This window comes from Neofelis nebulosa, chromosome 6, assembly GCF_028018385.1.
Source record: "Neofelis nebulosa isolate mNeoNeb1 chromosome 6, mNeoNeb1.pri, whole genome shotgun sequence".
Taxonomy (NCBI): domain Eukaryota; kingdom Metazoa; phylum Chordata; class Mammalia; order Carnivora; family Felidae; genus Neofelis; species Neofelis nebulosa.
The window spans coordinates 102,325,869-102,347,240 of NC_080787.1; the positions used below are offsets into that span (position 1 = coordinate 102,325,869).

The 21,372-nt window shown below is 50.4% G+C and overlaps 2 protein-coding genes and 1 long non-coding RNA gene across 12 annotated transcripts in view; 1 reads left to right on the forward strand and 2 right to left on the reverse strand.

The window, feature by feature from the left end:
- On the reverse strand, nucleotides 1-12,047 carry MICAL1 (microtubule associated monooxygenase, calponin and LIM domain containing 1). Of its 7 annotated transcripts, none has more exons than XM_058734921.1 (25): nucleotides 11,679-12,047; nucleotides 9,811-10,118; nucleotides 9,499-9,706; nucleotides 9,118-9,222; nucleotides 8,683-8,787; nucleotides 8,407-8,562; nucleotides 7,435-7,535; nucleotides 6,445-6,702; nucleotides 6,059-6,174; nucleotides 5,741-5,867; nucleotides 5,518-5,599; nucleotides 4,809-4,989; nucleotides 4,184-4,374; nucleotides 3,960-4,048; nucleotides 3,782-3,835; nucleotides 3,470-3,553; nucleotides 3,186-3,342; nucleotides 2,791-2,867; nucleotides 2,232-2,508; nucleotides 2,003-2,103; nucleotides 1,594-1,707; nucleotides 1,374-1,467; nucleotides 1,091-1,190; nucleotides 918-991; nucleotides 1-288 (listed from the first exon to the last, which is right to left on the reverse strand). In XM_058734921.1, the coding sequence occupies exons 2-25, from the start codon at nucleotides 10,066-10,068 to the stop codon at nucleotides 140-142; spliced, it is 3,258 nt and encodes a 1,085-aa protein (XP_058590904.1). In that variant the 5' UTR covers nucleotides 10,069-10,118; nucleotides 11,679-12,047; the 3' UTR covers nucleotides 1-139. The 7 variants fall into 7 exon arrangements, with proteins under 7 accessions (XP_058590904.1, XP_058590902.1, XP_058590903.1 ...); XM_058734919.1 differs by having other exon boundaries at nucleotides 9,811-10,121; XM_058734920.1 differs by having other exon boundaries at nucleotides 9,811-10,154.
- The window catches only part of LOC131514674 (uncharacterized), a 12,447-nt gene continuing 2,835 nt past the window's right edge, over nucleotides 11,761-21,372 (forward strand). The window contains exons 1-3 of the long non-coding RNA XR_009263203.1: nucleotides 11,761-11,841; nucleotides 12,283-12,436; nucleotides 17,736-20,386. This is a non-coding gene — a long non-coding RNA (uncharacterized LOC131514674). The remainder of the gene's footprint in view (nucleotides 11,842-12,282; nucleotides 12,437-17,735; nucleotides 20,387-21,372) is intronic.
- Nucleotides 16,405-21,372, reverse strand: part of ZBTB24 (zinc finger and BTB domain containing 24) — a 16,102-nt gene continuing 11,134 nt past the window's right edge. For 2 of the 4 annotated variants that reach the window (XM_058734925.1, XM_058734924.1), the window contains exon 8: nucleotides 19,481-21,105. In XM_058734925.1, coding sequence (XP_058590908.1) covers nucleotides 20,388-21,105 — 718 coding nt within the window. In that variant the 3' untranslated portion in view covers nucleotides 19,481-20,387. The other 2 variants (XM_058734927.1, XM_058734926.1) reach the window with 2 other exon arrangements.

The following is a 21,372-nucleotide window of genomic DNA, read 5'->3' on the forward strand; positions in this document are numbered from 1 at the left end:
CTGTGTGTGACAGGAACATTTTTATTGTAAACAATGAGGCCCCTCCCGGGCAGCCCAGATGAACAGGGTGGCATAGTCCTCGGGTGAAGTGGTCTTCCTCATAGGGAAGAGGGCAGGCAGTCCCCCCCCCCCCCAACTTCTAGCCCTGGGCCCCCGGCTCTGAGGCTAGCTCACTGAGCCTGCATTCCTCCTGGAAGCGGATAAGTGCATCTCGCTGGTTCACCACATCCAACAGCTTCCTCAGGACCTGGTCCTCAGCCTGCCGGTCAGCAGGGGTCTTCAGGAATTCTGAAGAAGAAGACAAAGCTTAGAGAACAGGGAACCGGACAGGGAGGCAGGAAAGGCACAGCTTAATCCTGGCCTATGTGACTTCCACAACTAGGTAGGGTAAGTTTCCTCATCTGTAAAATGAGGAAGAGCACTGTAAAAAAAAAAAAAAAAAAAAAACCAGTGGTTTCTAGCCTTGTTTAGTAGTAGCACCATTTTTATTTTAGTTTAGATTGATTGGTTTGTATATATACATATATATGATACATATGTATACATGTAATATGTAATTATATATATGTGTGTGTACACATATACATATGTATGTATGTACATATGTAATTTCCATACTCAACGTGGGGTTCAAACTCATGACCTCGAGATCAAGAGTTGCACGTTCTTCCATCTGAGGCAGCCAGGCATCCCAGCAGCAGCACCATTTTTAAAAGCAATCCTACATAAAAGCCTAATTGTGCAGCCCTGATTGAACTGAAGGCAGAGTAGGGGCTTGAAGCCCCATTCTCTGGCTTCCTCCTGAAATGTTTCAGAGGCACTCAGACTAGAGGACCACATTGCTTGATCAGTGTCTGAGGTCACAAGGCTGCAAACACCAGCCTCATGATGTCCGCCTCTCTCTACACCCCACCTACCTTCCCGGTTCATGTAGCCTCGTAGCTCCTGGTCCAGCTGCCACTGTTGGTCCTCCAGTTTCAGCTCCTGCACCCTGTGGAGGGCAGAGATTGAAGAGGCACGGCTGTCCCAGGTGCCCAAGTTGCTGGCTGGGGTCTGGCTAGTGCCACTGTCCCCACCCCCTTCCCCTTACGTGATCATGAGCTCAGCCTCCTCCGCCACTAGGCTGTTTTTCTTCTCAACAAGCTGTAGCAGCTGTTCTAGCCACAGTGTCTTTTGCTGTTCTGGGGATGCTGATGGGAAGGAAGAGTGGGGGGTGGTGGTCAGGCAGTCCCTAACCAGGGTCACAGGTGTCAGGGGCATGAGGAGTGGAGTCTGCTGGAAGCAGGGCCTGGTGGTGTGAGGGACTGCTGGAGCTGAACGCACGGCTAGGAGGCAGAGGGGTGTCCCGGCTTGTTCTTCCTATCTTTACTCACTGCTCTGGCTTCTCAAGGCTAGCTCCAGCTTCATGCCCTCAGCCTCCAGCTCCCTTAGAGCGGTCTCAATTTCATTTAGTCGCCGCTGGACAGCCTGAGGGGTGCAAGACAGGAGGCCCAGGAGTCTTTGGATTGTTCAAGAAAGAGCACCGGAGAAAGTCTGATCCCACGTCAGAACTCTGACTCTATCAGAAATTCTGCAAACCCCTAGACCCCTCACCTGGGCCTTGCAGAACCGCTTCATCTCCTCCTCCCTAGCACGGCGCAGCAGGGTCCGACGCCATGTTGGGTACTTGCTCATGGTGCCTGAGTTCTTGGCCAAGATCTTCAGAGCCTATGGCAGGGTCAGACCAGTCAGGGGTAGGGCCTGGCCCCGCTGTTGGATAGGGGCTGGGGAAGCTTTGTTTGGAAGGGACCAAAGCTTCCTGAGCTGGAGGTAAGTAGGGTAAGTTCTGGTAGAAAAGATAAGAGGCTTAGAGACTGGAGTCACACTGGGTAAGAAGACATTCTGAGAAACTGGCTCAAAGGAGGGGGCATTCTATAGGTTTTTCCTGTGGTGGGCCGTGGGGCATATTTGGTGGATGCGTGCTGGCTTCAGTGGAATAGGTGGCCAGGTTCCTCCTACTCACTTGCTCTGTGTCTGAGTCCAAAGTCACAGTTTCCTCTTCCTCTGTTTCTTCCTCACTGGAGGAGGGACTCTGTTCCTCCTCTTCCTCCATAGCCACAGGAACTGAACAGAGGAGACATGGCCTGGGCCCCACACCTCCCTTTCGATTCCCCAGCATTCCCCTTTCAGGAATCCCAGTACCACCCATGCCATCCCCACCCTGGGTGTGCGTGTCTGGGCAAAGCAGTCACCTTGAGGGCTCTGGACTGGCATTCCCCAGCCTACGAAGCTGCCTTCCAGGGCCTGGCGGGCCACGGCAAGGCAGGTGCGGGGAGGCTTGGGTGGGGGCTCCAGTTCCGGGTCAGGGGTGAGATTAAGGGAGGACAGCTGCTGGCGTTCCGGGCTGGAGAGGCGGATCCGCTGACGGGTAGGCCGGCTGGTGCTTGGGACAGGACCGGTCCCCTCCTGGGGGGTGACAGAAGCTGAGGGCCCTGATGGCATGCTGTTTTCATCAGGTGTGGGAAGGTCCTGGAAAAGCCACCATGTAGTCTGGTCAGTGATCTGCCCATTGTGGAGTTGAGGCTGCCCCTTTAGATAAATGTGGGTTCTGGCATTCATTCACTTATGCCATTTACTGCAACGGGTCAGGCAGTGTTCTAAACATTTGAGATAAATCAATAAGTAAAATAAAAAACCCTACCTTCATGGAGCTTTTTTTCCTGGAGAACATCCAGTTACCCCCAGCAAAGTTAGCTGGGGCTTAGATCCCTTTACTATTTCCCACACTCCCAACAGTTTCACAGCTTTTACCTGACTCTCAGGGCCTTGGTCACTACCATCCTCTTTGTGGCCTGTCTGGGGCAGGTGCTGGAGGCAGTAGAAATGTCCTGGGAAGGGTGGAGGAGGGGAGAAGACATAAGATGTAGGCAGCCCAATGCCCAGATACTCAGTTTATCAGGGAAGGCGGGGGTGGCAGGACTCTGGATTTGCAGGTGAATTTCTGCTGGTGTCCTGGTTCCTTAGAACCCCACATTTAGAGATTTGGAGGGGATAGAGGAGACCTTAAACCCAGGGGAACTCAAGTGCCATCTTGAGCCTGTTGCCACCTCATGCCCAGTACCCTACTTCCCCTGCAGTTTCAAGATCCTTGCCCTCAGGCAGGGACAGGCCCAAAGTGTCTGTGGAGATCTCCCACGCCAACTTACCATCTCCTGGGTGCTGCTCATAGCCCCCTGGCCACAGTGTGGCCTCACAGGTATGGCAGCGGAAGCAGCTCCGATGAAAGAAACGGCCATCAGCACAGAGGCGTTCCAGGATGTAGAGGTGTTCCCCGCAAAGTGCACACAAGTCCCCAGCACCAGCCTGCACCGAACCCCAGACCACAGGGTCAGCTGGAGTCGAGGCCAGCAGCAAAGATCTTCCCGATCCTTGAAACACCCCTCCTTGCCCTCCCTAGGCCTCTGCTTGCAGACAGGGCCCCCTTTCTCACCTCTTGGTGTTGGGGTGGGGGTGTCAGGGGTACACCAGCCTCTGGGACAGGTGGCTCCTCAGTACTTGGGGTCTTAGCATCTACCTAAGGAGGTAAGTGTTCGAGCAGGGAGGTAGAGGGGCTGGAGAGTGGCTGTATGCACAGAATAGAAAGGGCTGGAAAAGAAGCAAGACAGGAAGGGAACCCAGATGTGGGGGGGAGGTGGGGGTGGGTTACAGGGCATGGGGTAGGGAGCAAGACATGGGGGGACAGAACATAGGACAGGACCCAGGGAATACAGCAGGGGACTGTCTAGCCCCTACATGCATTTACCTCCAGGCGCGGCTTCTTGCCACCAGTATCCTCCCCATTTTCCTGCAACAAGTCCTACACTCTAAGCATGGGAGCTCTGAGCCCCCAGCCCTCCCCCGATTCTGAACGTCCTCCCATCACCCCAAGGATTCCCACTAGCAACGCGCTGCCCAGCTGCAACCCTGCCCAGACTCCCCACCTGGGCACGGGTCCGCTGCAGGGTCCTGTGCAGTTTGCCAAGGAATAGCACAGCACTGGAAGTCCCCAGAGAGCCTTGAGTGACAGAGCCTGTCAGCACGGATGGGAAACCAAAACTGGACCTCCGGAACAGACCGTTACAGTCCAGTCCAGGGTATGTCTCCCAGCTGTCCCTTGGAGGGTGCCTTCCCCACCCCCTTCCCACCCACCTACCCTCCAGGCTACCTGGGTTGTGGGGCATGCTCTTGAAGGCACTGTGGAAGTGGCTGAGGTAGGCGATGAGGCCCAGCGGGTCGCTCCCTGTCACCACTGCCTTTGCGGACAGCACGGGCGTGATGCCCAGCTCATGTTCTGCCATCCTCAGTGCCCAAGCAGTTGCTTCCAGGGCCTCCAACCCCTGCAGCTCTGAGGGCTCCCTGTGGGATGTCGGGGAGAAAAGCCAATGGGAGACCAGAACCTGACCCCATTGAAGCGGGAGAGGATGGGGAGAGGGCAGCAGGCAGGGGCTGGTGGGGTGTAAAGGGAGCATAGGGCATGGGGGGGATGATTCTCTGCTGTACACACCCCCTCCCGCTCCCCACCCGCCCAGTGATGGCTTTCTGGCCTGGGTGGGGGGGTGCTCCACCACTCACAAACCTCCCCTACTGAATGCACAGGACTCTCACAAAACCCGGGTAGGGAAGTGACGTGAGCAGAAGGACTACCAGAAACTGGCAGTCCTGGGATTCAACTGTGTAACTCCTACACAGTGGTCTCCCCACCAGTCCACACTGCCTGAGGTGGGAGGAGGAACAGAGGCATGAAAGAGGGATGGACTGCCAGGGACCCCTGAGCCCAATTTGCAACTCACAGCAGGCCGGGCCGCAGCCGGTGCACCAGGGCACACAGAGCCAGCCCGTCAGTCCAGGAGGAAGACAAGTCGGTGACGTGGACACCTGGATACCCAGCCGTCTGCTCCTGGCACCAGCGTAGCAATTCCTCCTGGGTGCCTGTCGACCCTGAGAGGGGAGGCTGTGCTGTGCTGAAGGGCCCTGGCTCAAAGGCAACCCGGGTGATGGGCACGAGGGTCAGTATGGGAGGTGGAGGCAGGACCCACCCCTGCAGGGGCACCAACTTAGTGCTCACTGAGCATCACTGCTTTCCTCCCAATTTTCTCTTCTTGGAATAAAGTGAAGGGATGAATCAGGTGCAATCACTGCTAGGCACAGAGGGCAGGAAGCTACAAACTGGGGGACAAGGAGGGTCCAGAGACTCAAAGGGAGGGCAGGTCTGGGTCTGCAAGGCTAGAAGGGCAGCACGGCTGCCATCAGCCACTCTGGCTGTCGGGGCGGTAGCAGTTGTTGAAATACCGATATCGTGCACACAGACTGGCAAGCGATTGCTGCTTGGTGCCCTGCTGCCTCTCCACTCTGCAGGAGGCCCCCAGACATCCCCACCATCGGCTATGTCCCAGCGCTCTGCTCCCAGCCTAAGGCTGCAAACTGTGCTGATGGCTGGTGCGTGCACCGCACTGGGTGGTAAATATTTGGGACACTGCCCCCGGAGGAGAGCTTGCTCACCTGTGGCTGGCTTTCCTCCATCTATCTTGTCACTCTTCCTCCTCACAGGCTCCTTGGCCAGCACGTCATACAGGTCTCGTACCTAAGGCAGCCCCTTTCAGGTCTCAAGGCAGGCTGACAGTCTGCCTCAGCCCAGTGGGGAGGGGCCTGCTTGGGGTAGGGCTCACCCACAGGGGCAGTGACAGGGCAGGCCTGGAGTCTGGTAGGTGCCAGGGGGTCTGACCTGATTGGGAGTCACGGCCCGGAGGTTCAGGTTGGGGTAGCGGGTGGCTGGGTCCAGCCCATACTGGGCCACGTTGCGGTGCATGTTGTCTGGGGATGTCTGTGAGAGGAGCTGGTACAAGCTCTCCCTGGGGGAGTAAGTGCAAAGGCAAGGGCACAAGTGGGAGCACGAATTAGCACCCATCTCTCAAGAACTACCAGGCCTTTCTTTATCCTCTTGCCTGTGCCCCCCACCCTATTCACCCAGCACCCCCACCCTCTTCCTGATCCTAGTCCTATTTCTACCCCCGCCCTTCCCACCCCCCAACTCAGGCCTCACCGCTCTGCCAACACTTGTAGGGGCCCAGCACCCTCTGCCCACCGCTTCACCATCCAGGCGGCATCAAAGGCTGCCAAAAAGCCCCGAGCCACTCCAGTGCCCAGGGGCCAGAAGGGCTGCAGGGTCAGAAAGAAAGGAAATGGTTCAGTGAGAGTCTGCTAGGAGTCCCAAGCCCAGGTGCCCCCAAAATCATAGCCGAGGGGACCACACATCATACCAAGCAGCCCTCACTCCTCCCCACAAAGAGCAAACCTTTTTTTACCCCCCTCCTTCCCAGGAGGCAACCTTCCTCTCCCAACCATGGAGCCCCTGTGCCTCCTTACAAGGAGTGGCTGTTTCTGGAAGTCCCTCCTCCTCCCCCAATCAGGGAGCCCTGACCTCCTCACCTCCACCAGGCAGTCCCCCACCAGCCCCAGCAACAGGCGGGCACCGTGCTTCTCCTGCACTCGAGCAGAACTCTCTGCCCGCATCATGCTTGTGAAGTCAAAGGCAGAGATGTCAGGCCGCCCGTGGGCGTCCTTGGCAAACTCCAGCTTCCCGAGCTTGCCATTGGTGGCGAAGTCAGCAGCTGCCCGGACAAAGTGCTGCAGAGCCTCGGGCACCACATTGGCACTGCCCAGCAGGCGGTCGGTATCTGGCCAGTCCTACAGGACACATCAGAACCAGCAGGGTCAACTGGGCAGCCCATCCCCTTGGGCGGAGAAGGTGCACATACAGAGGCCCTAAGACAGTGCTTCCTCAGGCTATATAGCAGCTGAAGACTGAGCTGGACCGGAATGCGAACATACTATCCTGCCTGCCATCCTCCAGCCCCTTCCTCAGCACTCACCCTGCTAGGGGGCTCCCAAGCCCCACCCTGCCCTCAAGGCCTCGTACCATTACTGTTATCATCGTGCACTTGCTTTGGACTGAGTTCTGAACTTCTCAGGCTGTTTCCCCATCATTTAGAGATGACATACCTAACTTCTCAAGGTACTTATGAGAATTTAGGCGAGAAAATCCATATAAAATTCTCAACACAGTACCTAGCACATAGGTTTTCAACTAGTTCATTCAGCAAATATTCACTGAGTGCTGACTACACAGCAGGCACCCTTCAAGGCCCTAGGAATCATCAGCAAACAAAAAGGACAAAGAGACAAAACCCCTGCCCTCATGGAGCTTACACATGTAGTTCCATGACTGGTACAGGGGATGGGAATAGGATTCAGGTTGCCATGGAAATCCCAGGGGAGAAGAGCTCGTTGTGGAGAAAATGTCAGGGCACAGGCAGAAGAGGACAGGCTCCCTCCTCCACACCAGGGGGGAACACTGTCTCCAGGGCTGGCCTCTACCTCTCAGGGCCCACTGCCCAGCCCCTCCCTGCCAGGCCCCACCTGACGCAGCACCCCCAGCCGCAGCAGGCACTGCTTCTTGGCTGTCATCACAAAATAGTGGGTGTCATCCTTGTAGTACACAATGTTCTCCAGATCAATGCCTATGGGTTGGGTCAGGGGGAAGACAAAACAAAGGGAGGTGTGTCTCCTTATCCTGTGTCACCTCTCCAAACACCTCAGCCATGCTTGACCTCTGAGAGCTGGGATCACAGCTTAGACTGCAGTGGGTGTCCCCTGCACAGGGGCCCGTGAGTTCTGGTGGCACAATGGATGAACCATCTGTCCTGGGCCTGGGAGGCCTGAGGACTTGGGAGTAAAGAGAGAAACTTGGACGGGTGGCAGCTAGGAGACCTGCACCATGCTTGCAGATGAGAGCCAGGCTTCTCAAACTGGGGTGTGTACACCCCAGGGAGGCATGGCATTGCAAAGCCAAAGTAAATCTAGAGCATCTTCTGGAAGCACCGCTTTCATTTTTAATCTATATCATTTTTATGTGAAATCATACATAAAGAGGAGCGCCTGGGTGGCTCAGTCAGTTAAGCATCCGACTCTTGATTTTGGCTCAGGTCATGATCTCACGGTTTGTGAGTCAAAGCCCTGTATTGGGCTCTGCGCTGACGGCACAGAACCTGCTTGAGATTCTTTCCCTCCCTCTCTGCCCCTGCCCTGCTCATGTTCTCTCTCTCTCTCTCAAATAAATAAAACTTTTTTAAAAATTAAAAAAAAAATCATATATAATGAAGCACAAAGCAAAAGCCCATGCATTTGTGAGAGATTTCCGACTTATCACGCTGGATGGCCAAGCGGGGCTATGCCTACTGAATCACCCGGGGCACAGGTTCTTTGCTGCCAAGACCACAAAGTTGGAAAGTGTGGGATTACCTGGACTGAGAACAGGGTGGGCAGGGAGAGGAAGGAGCCAGCCCACAGACAGCCAGAGGGAGGGGAGATCTTACAGGGGGAGGTCCCAACCTGTGGCTTTGAGCAGGCTCTGGAAGAAGCTCTGGTTGTAGATCCTGGCCACACCGCTGATCTCGGGCACCTGCGTCTCTTCCACTGTTCGCCCGTTCACAAAGTTGGCCGTGATGCCAATGGCCAGTTTGCCACGCATTTCCCTCACTGTGAAGCCTAGAAGTGCACGCAAGTGGAGGTAGGTGGGTATTGGCAATAAAATGAGCAGTATAATAGCCTAGAAAGGCCCAGGAGGAGCCCAAGATGCTGACTTCTTTGAGGGAAAGGACCACTCACCTTCAGGCACGAATTTACCTCCAGCAGCAGAGATGAGGACATCAAATTCATAGTTGGCCAGTTGGGCTGGGGGGCTGGGCTGGAGCTGGGCACGCCAGCCACAACCTGGGGCAGGAGGTATGAGAGGCACAAAGGTGTGGAAGTCTGAAAGGGCCCCTACATTCCCAGGACAAGCCAGTGAAACAAATGCATAAGGTGCTTTGCAGTTTATGGTTTAGCAAGCAATGACACACTATCAAATTACACCTTTACAACAACGTGGAAAGTAGTTGAGGAAGGACATATTGTACAGATGTTCAAAATGAGGTTCAGTGTGGTTTGTACACGGCCACACTATAGCAAGGGTGACCCAGTGACTCTCAACCCCATCCTTTTTCTTCCATAGACCAAAATACCCTTGGCAGATGGGAGTCTTGGGAGCAGAGAAGTACTTACCCTTTTTGGGAGGGGGCTGGAGGCCAATGAAAGTGACACCCCAATGAATTTCCACCCCCAGGAGTAATGCCACTTTCAACAAAAGCAGCTGAAGCTGTCGGATGCCTGGAAGAGAGAGGAGATTAAGACCAGAGACCCCAGGGCCACACAACCCCACCCCCCCAACCCCCAGCACTAGTGTTCTCCTGGTCAGAGCTGGAAAAGGTCTTGGAGATCACTCAGTTCAACTGCCCATTTTACAGATGAGGAACCTGAGTCCTTCAGGTCACCTGGCTGAAGTGAATCTTGTCCACTCGGCCTCTTGGCTGTCTGTCCCAGCAGCCCCCCACTGTCTCTAGACCCAGGCTCACCCACCCCTCTAGGCCACCACGTGGTGCTCACTGATGTGGTCCAGGGTGCCTGTGCAGAAGCGCCCATAGAACTTCTTGGCGCCGAGTGCTCTCAGGTCATGGATGGTGAAGGGCCAGAGGTGGAGCACGTTGTGGCGAGAGAACTTGGTGCGCTTTTCCACCAGCACCACACGGGCCCCCAGCAGTGCCAGCTCCACAGCAGCCCGCAGCCCACAAGGTCCCGCGCCCACCACCAGGCACTGTGAACACACAAGGCAGTACGGGCATGGCATCCCATCTCCCTCTTCTGACCCCCCCCCCTTCCCCAATTGTCCAAGCCCCATCCCTGGCAGCGCATATCCACCTTGGTGCTGGCACAGGCCCGGCCCTGCTGGTAGTCAGGCTGGCCCGCTCGCTTGTCCAGCTTGGCCCACAGCGATTTGGCACTCCAGTAGTTGAGCTGGGCCTTGATCTTGTGATATTGGGGTAGCCCCCCACCGGGCTCTATCCCTAGGGCCCCGCAGAGCCCCTGGAAGCTGCTCAGCACATCCTGGCACAGCTGGGCCTGCAGGAAGCTCTCGAAGTTGGCATGTGCTGGGTTGGTGGAGGTGGGTGAAGCCATGAGGCCCCTGACGCTCCCAGGGACCGGAGCAGCTGAACAGAGGCAGGCGGCTGCTGGAGAGAAGGAGGGAAGAGAAGGGGAAGAGGCTGGAGGAAGGACGAAAGGAGAAGGATGGGGAGGAGAAAAAAGCAGGCTGGTGTCCTCAGGGGGCTCTGGGTCCACCCCTGATTGGCTCTGCTCCTTTCTCCCAGCCCACTCCCAATCTGCTCCAGAGACAATTGCTATCTTTCTACTCCAAGGATTTCACTCCAAGTGAAATTTGCCAAATTTGGAAATGAGAAATCAGCAGTCTTAGGCACAGCGGGCGGGCAGGAAGACAGGGACTCTCCAGCTCAGCTTTCCTTTCCAGGGAGCTCCAATCTCCCCTCCATCTCTGGGGCGCTGGGAGCAGGAATTCTCATCCTGCCTTTATGAGGCCCTGGAAGCTGGGCGTGGGAGAATTTCTCTGACGTGGAGAGGGCAGGCAGCCCAGAGGGAGAGTCTTCCTTGCAGACAGGGACAAACCTAATACCTGCCATCCCAGCCACAGAGCACACCGACTGCCCCATCTCACCCCTTGCCTCCCTGTGCGGGCGCCCCTCCATGACCTCAGTGCCACGCTGGGTGTGGGGTGTGTCTTATGCCAGGAACAAAGTTTTCCTCCTTAGCACTCGTGATTGCCTCCTGAAGAGGGGGAGGCAGCCTCTAACTGCGTAGGTTCCACTTTCCTCCCCGCCAAACTACCTCAACAGCCGGAGGATGTTGCGACTGACTGGGGTGAGGGAGGATTAGGTCTATTTGACTCACTGTGGTCAAAACACTTCCCCTGTGACTGGCTGCTGCTCCAGTGGGCCTCGGGGCCGGTGGAGGGTAGGGGTGACAGCCGGATTCCCTCTTCCCAGCTTCTTCCCACTCGCATCGAGGCCCCGCCCCATTCCCCCGTGCGCCCCGGGCGCGCTCTCCCAGGAATCTCCCCAGACAAGGCCTTTCTTTGTCCCCCTCTCCCTCGCTCGGGCCCCCACACAACTTGAAGGATGTCGAGGGGGCCTTCTCACGCTGGGGCTGGGAGAAAGAAGAGGGTACAGAGGACGGGGCTGCCCCCGGGGAAATTAGGTGGCATCAATAAGGACATGTCCTCAGAGATGATCTCCTCCCCCGAACCCACTCGGCCACTCTACCGGTCCCAGCTTGAGCCCAGCGTACCAGGCCGAGGCCGGAGAAAGAAACTAAAGTTACCCGCTGCGTGTCACCTGGACGCGGGCAGCCGGAAAAGGCAAAGGTCTCTCTTGGGGGTAGGGGAAATGGAAGGAGGAAGATCTCAGCAAATGCGTACAGAAGGGGCGACTCAGCCTGCAAACGCCAGGACAAAGGATGTGCCAGGGGCGGAGCAGTGTGGAAGGATGAAGAGGGAGCTGGACCACTGGCACTGGGGGGGGGGGGGGGAGGGGGAATCCACGCTCTGGACGATAAAGTCTGGAGAGGAACTGAGCAGGGCAGGGGGCGAGGGGAGACGGCGGGGACCCGCCAGGCGGAGTTCCCGAGCGCCCAGGATCGTATTTCCCCGGAAGCGAGCCCCCACCCTCACCCCCCGCGGGCAGGGGGCAAACAGCAGGCTCAGCTGGACAACTTACCGGGCCTCTCACGAGCCGGGAGGGGCCGCTTCCTGCCCGGCGGGCGTCCCAGGGGGTGGGTGGGACGGCGGGGGTGGAGGAAGGGGAGGTGAAGGAGACGCAAGGGGAAAGCGGCGGACGCGGGGCGGCGCGCCGGCTGCGCGGGGCAGGGGAGTTCGGAGGGGTAAGAGCTTTGGCGCCGGGCGCGCGGCCCGTGAGCCTTTATTCGCGCCTCATTAGCATCTCATTACCCCGCGATCTGGGGCCCGGGCGGCCCAGGGCCCGCCCACGCCTGCAGGGTGGTGCCCGAGGGCGTGGCGCTGCGGATGCCCCGTTCCGCTTGGGGGTCGGAGACCCGGGCGGGTGTTGGCTGGGACTGAGAAGTTCGGGGTCTGCGCCGCCCGGCGCCCGACAGCGCACCGCGGCCTCCATCCCGGTCCCCGCGTCTGCAGAGCTAGCCGTTCCCGGGCAAGCGAGGCCACCCACCCTTGAGCGGTACCAACTCTTCGAGCGGCTTCTGAGCGCCGGGCGGATAGGGCGCTAGGGCTGGGCAAGAAGTTTGCAGAAGCTGGCGGGTCCGTAGGTGGCGCCGGAACGTCTGTGCTCTCTTCACCTCTCCTACCAGGAGAGCCATGGCCCGGGCGCCCCACGATGGATCCAGGCTTAGGGTCCGCCACGCCCTGCGACAAGTCTGTCCCAAGACCCGGGCTGAGGACAATGGGCATGGATTGAAGTCCGGGGAACCTGGCAGTCTGCAGCTTCAACAAGCGGCTTGAGAAGTGAGAGGGCAAGAGGGTCTTGGTGGGGGGTGGGGGTGTCGTTAGACCACTACTAAAGGGGAAAAGGAGGGGTGTGTGGGAGAGAGGCTAGATCCCCAGTGTTAAAAGCAGACTTTGGAGTGAGGACCTGCAGAACTGTCAATGCTGAAAAGGGCTTGAGAGTCCTTTGGGATCAACTTCCTCATATTCCTGATAAGGAAACGGGGCTGAATGTGAAGGCACCCGCGGTCATTCAACGAATTAAATATACATCAATTCTCATTTATTGAGCAGCTACTATGAGTATAACCATAATATCAGTGACCAAAACAGTCCCATTTTACTGGAAAAGAGACTGAGGGTCACAGAGATTCTTTGTCCTGCAACATGTTACACAGCAAGTGACAGAGCTAGTATGGGGCCCAGGTGTGTTTGGGCTCCACCACGCCAGTGTGGATGCAACCTGACAGATGAAAGCCTGGCATCATACGAAGCTGTTTCTTGTTTAGAGAAGTGACACAGTTATGTGAGAAATACTCACAAAACAGAGGAATAAATGGGAGGGTCCCTCTCCTTGAGATCCAGGGACCAGAAAGAGCTGGGTGCCCTGTGGTTCTCCTTTCCTCTTTATTCTCTCTTTGCTTTCCTCTGGAAACCCTCAGAGACCCAGTAAGACCTGAACATTCACTGCTCCCGGCTCTAGCTGAGAGGCAGGCAAGGAAGGGAAGGGAGGCAAGGGGAAATGCCTGCTCTCTGCCAGAAGAGGCAGGGAATTCAGCCAGGTCACACTCAGGAAACTAGGGCAGCCTCCCAGCCGGGCCCTTCCTAGCTCTTGAGTATGACTCTTTATTTGGCTTGAAATGAATGTGCCAAAAATTAGACACACCCATATTTAAATACACAGTGTAAAAAGTATTCTTAAGTCCACTATAAATGGGTTACCAGGCTTTTAGAACCGTCCCATGTCCCTTTTATTAGCAGATGGTAAAAAACTGGCCGCTCCAACTTAGTGTATTTGCAAAGGCCCCACAGGATCTAGCCCTTAATTCAATGACTTTGCTGTTGCAGCCAGAAAGGATTATGTGGCCCTCTGAATGATAAATGGTAAAATTTGTCTTTAAAAGATCACAGAACAATAATGACTCCAATGCTAAAAATCTGCTGACTCGGAGTTTCATTTTCTGCTAATTAAAGATACACACTGGAGCATAAAGCAGTGGGTAATATACTTACTGATCTGTAATCCAGAAGCTCTGGTCAGATTCCAGCTTTGCTTCACCAGCTTAGTGTGACCTTGAAAAAGTCACCAACCACCATGCTTCAGCCTTATCATTTCTAAATGAAGGCAGTTTAATTACTCAACCTCCTGGGCTCATTTCAATTCTAAAATGTTGGTGACCCTAAGAAATGTACAGAGACTAGAAGGCCCAGACTCCAAGCCATGAAGACAGGATCTCTTTCCTCTAATCCATATCATGTTCTGTGTCCCAGCAGTGCCTTCCCTCACACTGTAGGTGATGTATCTCAGCCACCTTGTAATATGACCTTGTACCTATAGGTCTGTGAGGTCACACAACACACCCACGGTCCTGGGCCGGGAGCTATGGCTGCAGTGTGACAGGCAGACACATTTCCTGATATAAACATAATTATGAACTGGGTGCAAAGTGTAGAGTGCTGTGAACAGATATGACAGGGTGGCTTGATTGAAATTAGAGAGTCAGGGAAGGTCTCCCTGAGGAAGTGACACACTGAATTCAGACAGCTAAGCAGACATCACAGTAGGTGCAGAAACCTTTCAAGGCCTGAGAAACCACCCGCCGCCAGCTTTTAAGGCAGGAAATTGCTGGATGTTTGGGGAACAGCAAGGGAGACAGTGGCTAGAAGTGAGAATGGGGAAGAGGCCCAAGAGGAAGCTGCATTTCAGATTTTATTCTGAGTGCAGTGGGAAACTGCAGAAGGATTTGAAGTAGAGACATGATCATATTTGCCTTAATAACACAATATCCATTCATTGACCGAGACGCTGCTAAAGGCACAATGGTGAGCCCAAATAGATCACCACCACTTCCAGTGGAGAAAGCGGCGGAGGGGGAGGAGCAGAAAGGGTCAGTTAGGCCTTGGCAGGAACCCAGGCAAGAGGATGTGACGGTACAACAGGGGGGATGGGAGCAGTGGATGGATTCAAAACCGTTTGAGGCAAAACTGACTTAATGTGGGGATGGCTGGGGCATATAGCAGGAGACGAGGGCCCTGTCAAGAATGGCTTCCGGCTTTCTCTCTCAGCTGACAAGAGTGACTGAACCGCATATTTGGGTCCCTCATTCATTTCTACTCTTCCTTGCAAACTTATTCCTCTATATGCTGCTTTCTCTTCCGGTACGGTCTCCAGAGGTGAAAACATGCTGATTTTATACACCAAGATAACACAGGAGACAAAGGTTAAAAATACAAACAGGTTCAGGATGAAATATTTTCCTGTGTTTTTGTTAATGAGCACTTTTATACTTCAAACACTAAGATTATAGATAAAACTTGTCCAGAAGCCATTTAATCATGAGAGGGAGATTTAAAAAATGTGGAGTTTTAACTCCAATTTAGCCTAAGGGAAGCTTCAGTTTAACCCTGCATCCAACAAGGATAAAAGTAACCTGAACTAAAACCAAAAGCCAAACTATTCTTTAGGAGCATCTTCAAATCTGTATTTTAAATGATCCAATGGACATGGAAGATATTAATCTATGGATACTAAAATTCAAAATAAATGATAAATCCATACTCTGAGACCAACAAAGTTAGTTCCCTGACTTGACCCCAGCTCCGATTTTTCCCTTTCTTTCAGATGTTAAAAAAAAAAGCTATGATCTCTTGCTAATGTTACCTAAAATGTGTTCAAGTTCCTACATTTTGTGTTGAAAGTATGATTGAACTTTAGTTTAAAAGCTCTCCCAGTGTGGTACCTTTCACGTGAGAATGATTCTAAATATAGTGTGTGTATGTGTATATACATGTACATACTTAGTATGTGTATGTATATATTATATATATATTATAGCCAACAAAAGTGTTTGTTGCTTAATTACATGCACAAAATTTGAAAGTTACATCATCTATCACAGTGACATTCCTGTTTCTTTCAGAGGTCATTCCTTGAGACCTGATGTTTACAAAAGGCAAGGGGAATTTTTAGAGGTCACTCCAAGCCTGCTGTTTACAAAAGTGAAACCAAGAGTTTTCTTTTAATTTTTAAGAATTTAGGCTTATTTTTAGGAGCCCCTGGGTGGCTCAGTCAGTTAAATGTCGGACTCTTAATTTGGGCTCAGGTCATGATCTCATGAGACTGAGCTCTTTTGGCCTCTGTGCTGACAGTGCAGAGCCTGCTTGGGATTCTCTCTCCCCCATTTTCTGTCCCTCCCCCACCTGTGTGCATGCGGTGTCTCAAGTAAGTAAACATTAAAAAAAAATTTAGTCTTAATTTAGTCTGAAAAGTGAGGGTGATAATTCACCTCAATACTTAACAAATAAGGGTACCAAAAAGTCAAACAAGTCCGCCCTAAACATAAACTATCCTTAGTCAGGAGTTCGAAAAAAGGGCTCACAGAGGCTCATGTTAGTTAAGACATTTTCACATCAGCAGTAACTTTCATGGACTTGGTAAATTTCTGTTAAGTTTTTAAACCAATAGTGGTAAAATACTAATATAAGTATTAATGTGGTAGTCGTTTCTATAGGAGAAAGACTATACACCTTTTACAATTATTGCTTTATGTACAACGTTTGATCATGCTAAAATGTCAGACACAGATCAATTTTTAAGTAAGTTCTACACCCATCCTGGGGCCTGACCTCATAGACCCCAAGATTGGGAGTCGTATGCTCTACCGACTGAGCCTGCCAGAGGCCCCAGATCCTCAATTTTAGCCAGAAACCTTCCATTACATCAAGCGGATCGTACGTGAAGAGAAATTCAGCTTCAATTTCAAAAGTCTGGTGATAGTTAAGCCCATCTGGCGGAAGCAGGGTAGTGCTGTGCAGCAGTTCTGGCTTTGCCAATTACTGTGTGACCATGGGCAATGGACTTCATCTGTTAGGGCCTCTATGTTCTCATCTGTAAAATAGGCATAGCAATATTACTTAGCTCATACAAATGTCATGAAGATTAAGTAAAATAGGAATGTTCCTTCATATAGGCTATAGGTGCATCCCAGACACTGCTCATTCCAGGTGCCAGTTATTTCGGGCTGAATTGTGTCCCCCCCACCAAATTCACGTGGATGGCCTAATCCCCATACCTCAGAATGTGACTGTGTGGGAATAGGGCCTTTAATGAGGTAACTAAGTGAAAATGTGGTCATTAGGATTAGGGTGGGCTCTAATCCAACACTGACCGGTGTCCTTGTAAGATTAGGACAAAACACACAGAGGGAAGACCACGCAAAGACAGGGAGGAAAAGATAGTCAGGAGGCCTCAGAAGAAACCAACCCTGCCCACACCTTGATCTTGGACTTTTAGCCTCCAGAACTGAGAAAATAGATCTCTGTTGCTTTAAGCACCCAGTCCGTAGTATTCGTTATGGCAGCCCCAGCAATCAAATATGCCAGTCCTGGCCCGAGGGCACTGGAGTCCCCTAATTGCAGGGTGCTGCATAAATCCTACTTTGTGAGCCACGACACAAAAGAACGTTGAGGAGCACCAAGGTACAGACCTAAGACACTTGGCTTCAGTCCTGGCCTATAGTATAAAGACTCAGTATGTGGCAGATATTATTATCCAATTCATGAAAACCTAGATGTAAGCATCTATAACGGGAATATCACTATATTTTTCAGCATTATGTGACTGGTTGCTCACAGTTCCTAAACACAGGAACTGACTGCAGAAAACAGTAGAGGTAGAAAAATGTTCAAGAAGCAGAGACAAGCACATGTGTAAATAACTGATTTTGATGGCAGGAGCTTGAGTCTTCCCAAAGCTAGCCCTCTAACTCAGAGAAAACCAGAGACTCACTTTTGAAAGCGATAAGGTGCATTTCAGTAACCCAAAGCATAATGTTCTATTTCCTAAGAAGTACACTTTGTATTTCCACACTTATTAAAACAATTTTAAAAACTGTACAAGTTTAATACAAAATAAGTTGTGAAACACTGAGCCAAAAATTTCTCAAACACGTAAGAGACATTTTTACGTGCATGACATTTCCTTTGGATACAGAGTCACTGAACTTTAGAATTTGGGATTTCGGAGGGCAGAAGGTGTTTTGGGGACACAAAAGAGAAGCTAGATTTATAAAGCTATCATTTTCTCCTTTCCCTTTGACAGGTAAATAAACCAGAACTCTTCCAGAAGATATTTTTATGGCTGAAACTGGCTCTCAAGTTAGAAGCAGGTAGGCCTGTGCCATGCAGAACAGGAGCCACCAGCCACACGTGGCTGTCAAGAACTTGTATTATGGCGGGGCACCTGGGTGGCTCAGTTGGTTAAGCGTCTGACTTCGTTCAGGTCATGATCTTACAGTTTGGGAGTTTGAGCCCCACATCGGGCTCTGTGCTGACAGCTCGGAGCCCGGAGCCTGCTTCAGATTCTGTGTCCCCCCCCCCTCTCTCTCTGCCCCTTACCCACTCACACTCTGTCTCTGTCTCTCAAAAATAAATAAAGATTAAAAAAAACCAAAAACTTGTAATATGGCTAGTGTGACTAAGGAACCGGTGGTGGGCTTTTTGTTGTTTTTTTAGTAATCTCTAATGCCTAGTGTGGGGCCTGAACTCATGACCCCTGAGATCAAGAGTCGTATGCTCTTCTGACTGAGCCAGCCAGGCACCCCAGATTTTAATATAAATTTAACTGATAATCATTTCAGTTATTGAAAAAAAATTCAGTGTGCAACTACTTGTATGTCAATCTAGGTTTTCAACTGTAAATTGCATGAATTCTAAATACAGGTCAAGTATGTCCAAAGAATATTAGCATTCAGATTGAGTGTATACTAGATTTTGAAGACTTAGTATGCAAAAAACAATAAAAAAATATCTCAATACGTTTTTATACTGATTACAGGTTGAAATATTTGGAAAATGTGGTATTAAATAATTTTACTCAAATCAATTTTCACCTTTTTGTTTTTAATGTGGCTAATAGAAAATTTTAAATTACGTGAGGCCCACATTGTATTTCTCCTAGTGCAGAGGTAGACTGTCGTAAAGCTAGTTAAACTTGACTTATGTGACCGTACTTCCTGAATAAATTCTCTAGCTCTCCAGAGTGAGTAGCTAAAAATTCATTTATATTAATACTCTGTATCTCAAGAAACTGTGGACCAGTAAGCTTTGAAAAACTGGCAAAAACTTTGCATTTTAAGAGTAAGATTGAAGTAGTTTAAATGACTAAGAATTTGAAATAATATTTAGGTCATAACTGTATTTGTAAAAATTAGTATCTTGGCTCTAGTCAGGCCTGACTTGAACATTACTTGATTGGTATACGTAAGATATATCATTTTAGAAATTTTGTGAATTATATATACTAAAATATAGTTTGGCAAATATGTTTTTAAAAAAAAAAGCTTTTATCTTCTCTCAAACCTGAAGAATCCCATTATTTTAACCTCCAAAAAAACGTTCTTGACTCAGGTGGAAATCAAACAAAGATGTCTACAGAGAGAAAATAAGTAACTGATGTAATGATCCTGTTAATTTTAGGGTAGATTACCCCTACGCTCCACCAGCATTATGTTAACTTAGATTAGTGCCCATTTTCTTCTCTCCAAAATCTGTTATCAGTTTACTTAAGAGAAAGCAATCAAAGTCTCCAATAAAGTACACTGGGCTTGAAAACCTAACTCAAACATAACTTCAACTTTTGACAATTATCTAAAACTGTACAACAATTACAGATTGGCTACTATGGTTTGGAGGCTCAAATTATTTTTAAAAGTAGAAGATATTTACTTTTTAAAATGATGTGTCCATTTTATGAGATTTAACCTACTTTGCAATAAAAATAGATTATAAGGTCCCATCTTCAGAAAGTTATCAGACATAATACACAGATCATTTTCAGGATCAATTAGAATTCAGGAGAGTATATTTGATACTTAAAATACACTGAATAGAATTTTATATTCCAGGATAACTGAGAAAGCTTTAACTTCATCAGAAAGAACAATTATCACTGCTGACAAAAATTTGTAATTTATGGGTTGAATGTCTTGATCCGTTTCACTCTTTAATTAGACTTTTAAATTATATTTTCAATAACCTTCTTTTAAAAAAATATGTAAACCCCCTCAAAAATATGTAAATCCATGTTTCTCAGAAAAATTGAGTTCAGAATTTTTTAAATAATCCTGTACTTTTTGGTTTTCTTGTTATATTCATTTTGGTTTAAAATAGACTTTTACTTTATATGTCTCTGAATCTACCTCAAACCTGACACGAAGAGCCCACCGTACCACAGAGATTAAATGTTGAGTTACTCTGTTTTAGGGGATTAGAAAGTATTAAAAGGACAGATTCTCCAAAGTTGTTATCTGTATTCAGCCCTGACTTGTCTTATAGAAGCAACCGGGTTGCCTAAGAGAAATAAAGAAGAAACCACTCTACCCAATTCAACCAACATAGGACTTCCTTTTTTCTAAAAAATAAAAATGGAAAGGTCACAAGGCCATAAGCTGTGGCCATGGACATTCAAGACTTAGAGAAGTCTAAATCAATGCCCCCAAATAAAAATCATCCAACACCTTAAGAGATTTGGATGAAAATGAAAACCATTCATCAATAATGAATGCTAAATCCAAATCCGGAATACATACAAGATACGATACACACGTCTTGTTGCCTGGATGGAAAGCATCAGAACTAGCAGCTAGCCATCACACCTCTGGAAAGACTTGTGAGTGTTTCAGAAAGCCTGCCTTCCGGCACAGTTACAGCTGGCTCACTGGGAGGAGACCAATCGATCACACACGTTTACAGGTCAGCTCTGCTCCTGGCTAAGTGGTTGGGGTGGGGGCACATGGTGGGTGGGTGTCGGGGGAGCAGGCTCCGTCAGCTGCAGGTGTTGAGCCGGATCTGAAGCACTTGCTAAATGGAGCTCCCCTGTTTGCTCTTGATGGGCGTGAAGATGTTCCAGGGTTTCCTTGGAGAGTGTGATTACATGCACTGGCTCGGTCTGTGCGGGTTCCATCTGGCTTTCAATCATATTGAGGCTCTGAATGTGTTCTGTTTGCTCCTGTTGGGCTGAAAGAATTAAATTCTGCAGTTGTTCTGGCTGCTGCGTGAGCAGGGTGAGATTAGCGGCCTGGTCCGCAGTCATGTTCTGAGAACTCTCTGCTGTGACAATGCTGATTCCTTGGCTAGGACCAGGCATGAAATTGATGTTATGTACAGAATTGGTTACAAGAAGCTGAATTTCTTGCTCTCCAGATGCAGACAGTTGATAGGGCTGCAGCTGAAGAATATTCCTGACCTCTTCAGTGTTATTATTGCCAGAAACGCTGCTGGCATCTGATGCAGGTTTCTCTTTGCTATGGATTTTCAAGTGAGCCTTCAAGTTGTCTAAGCGAGCAAACTGTAAGTTACACTCAGGGCAGGAGAAGGGCTTTTTGCCTGTGTGCAGAATGCAGTGTCTCCTCTTGGCACTGGAGTCAGAGAAGGATTTGCCACATATGCCACAGGAGTATGGCTTTTCTCCTCTATAAGAAAATACACGTTTTATCTTAAAAACAGATTTGCTACTTCCTGATTATTTAGGGAGAAGAAGAATAGAGGAAAAATTAACTTGACTGGGAGTCATAAGTCATGGGTTCTTCTACTAACTTAAGGAGTCACAGCAAGTCCCAACTTTCGTGGGTTTTAGTTTCTAATCCTAAAAGAAAAAGAAAAGGCGGGGATGGTATCTGAGTAAGGGTGGTGGATGGGGCTGGGCTAGATGTGATAAAATTTTATGATTCCATAGTCTA

Excerpts from the sequence above, each read along its gene's own strand:
- MICAL1 (XM_058734921.1), bottom strand. The coding sequence starts at position 10,068 with ATGGCTTCACCCACCTCCACCAACCCAGCACATGCCAACTTCGAGAGC. Across the intron at positions 4,049-4,183 it reads GAGCATGCCCCACAACCCAG|GCTCTGTCACTCAAGGCTCT; the intron begins GTAGCCTGGAGG and ends CCGTGCTGACAG. Across the intron at positions 1,468-1,593 it reads AGCGGTTCTGCAAGGCCCAG|GCTGTCCAGCGGCGACTAAA; the intron begins GTGAGGGGTCTA and ends TGCACCCCTCAG.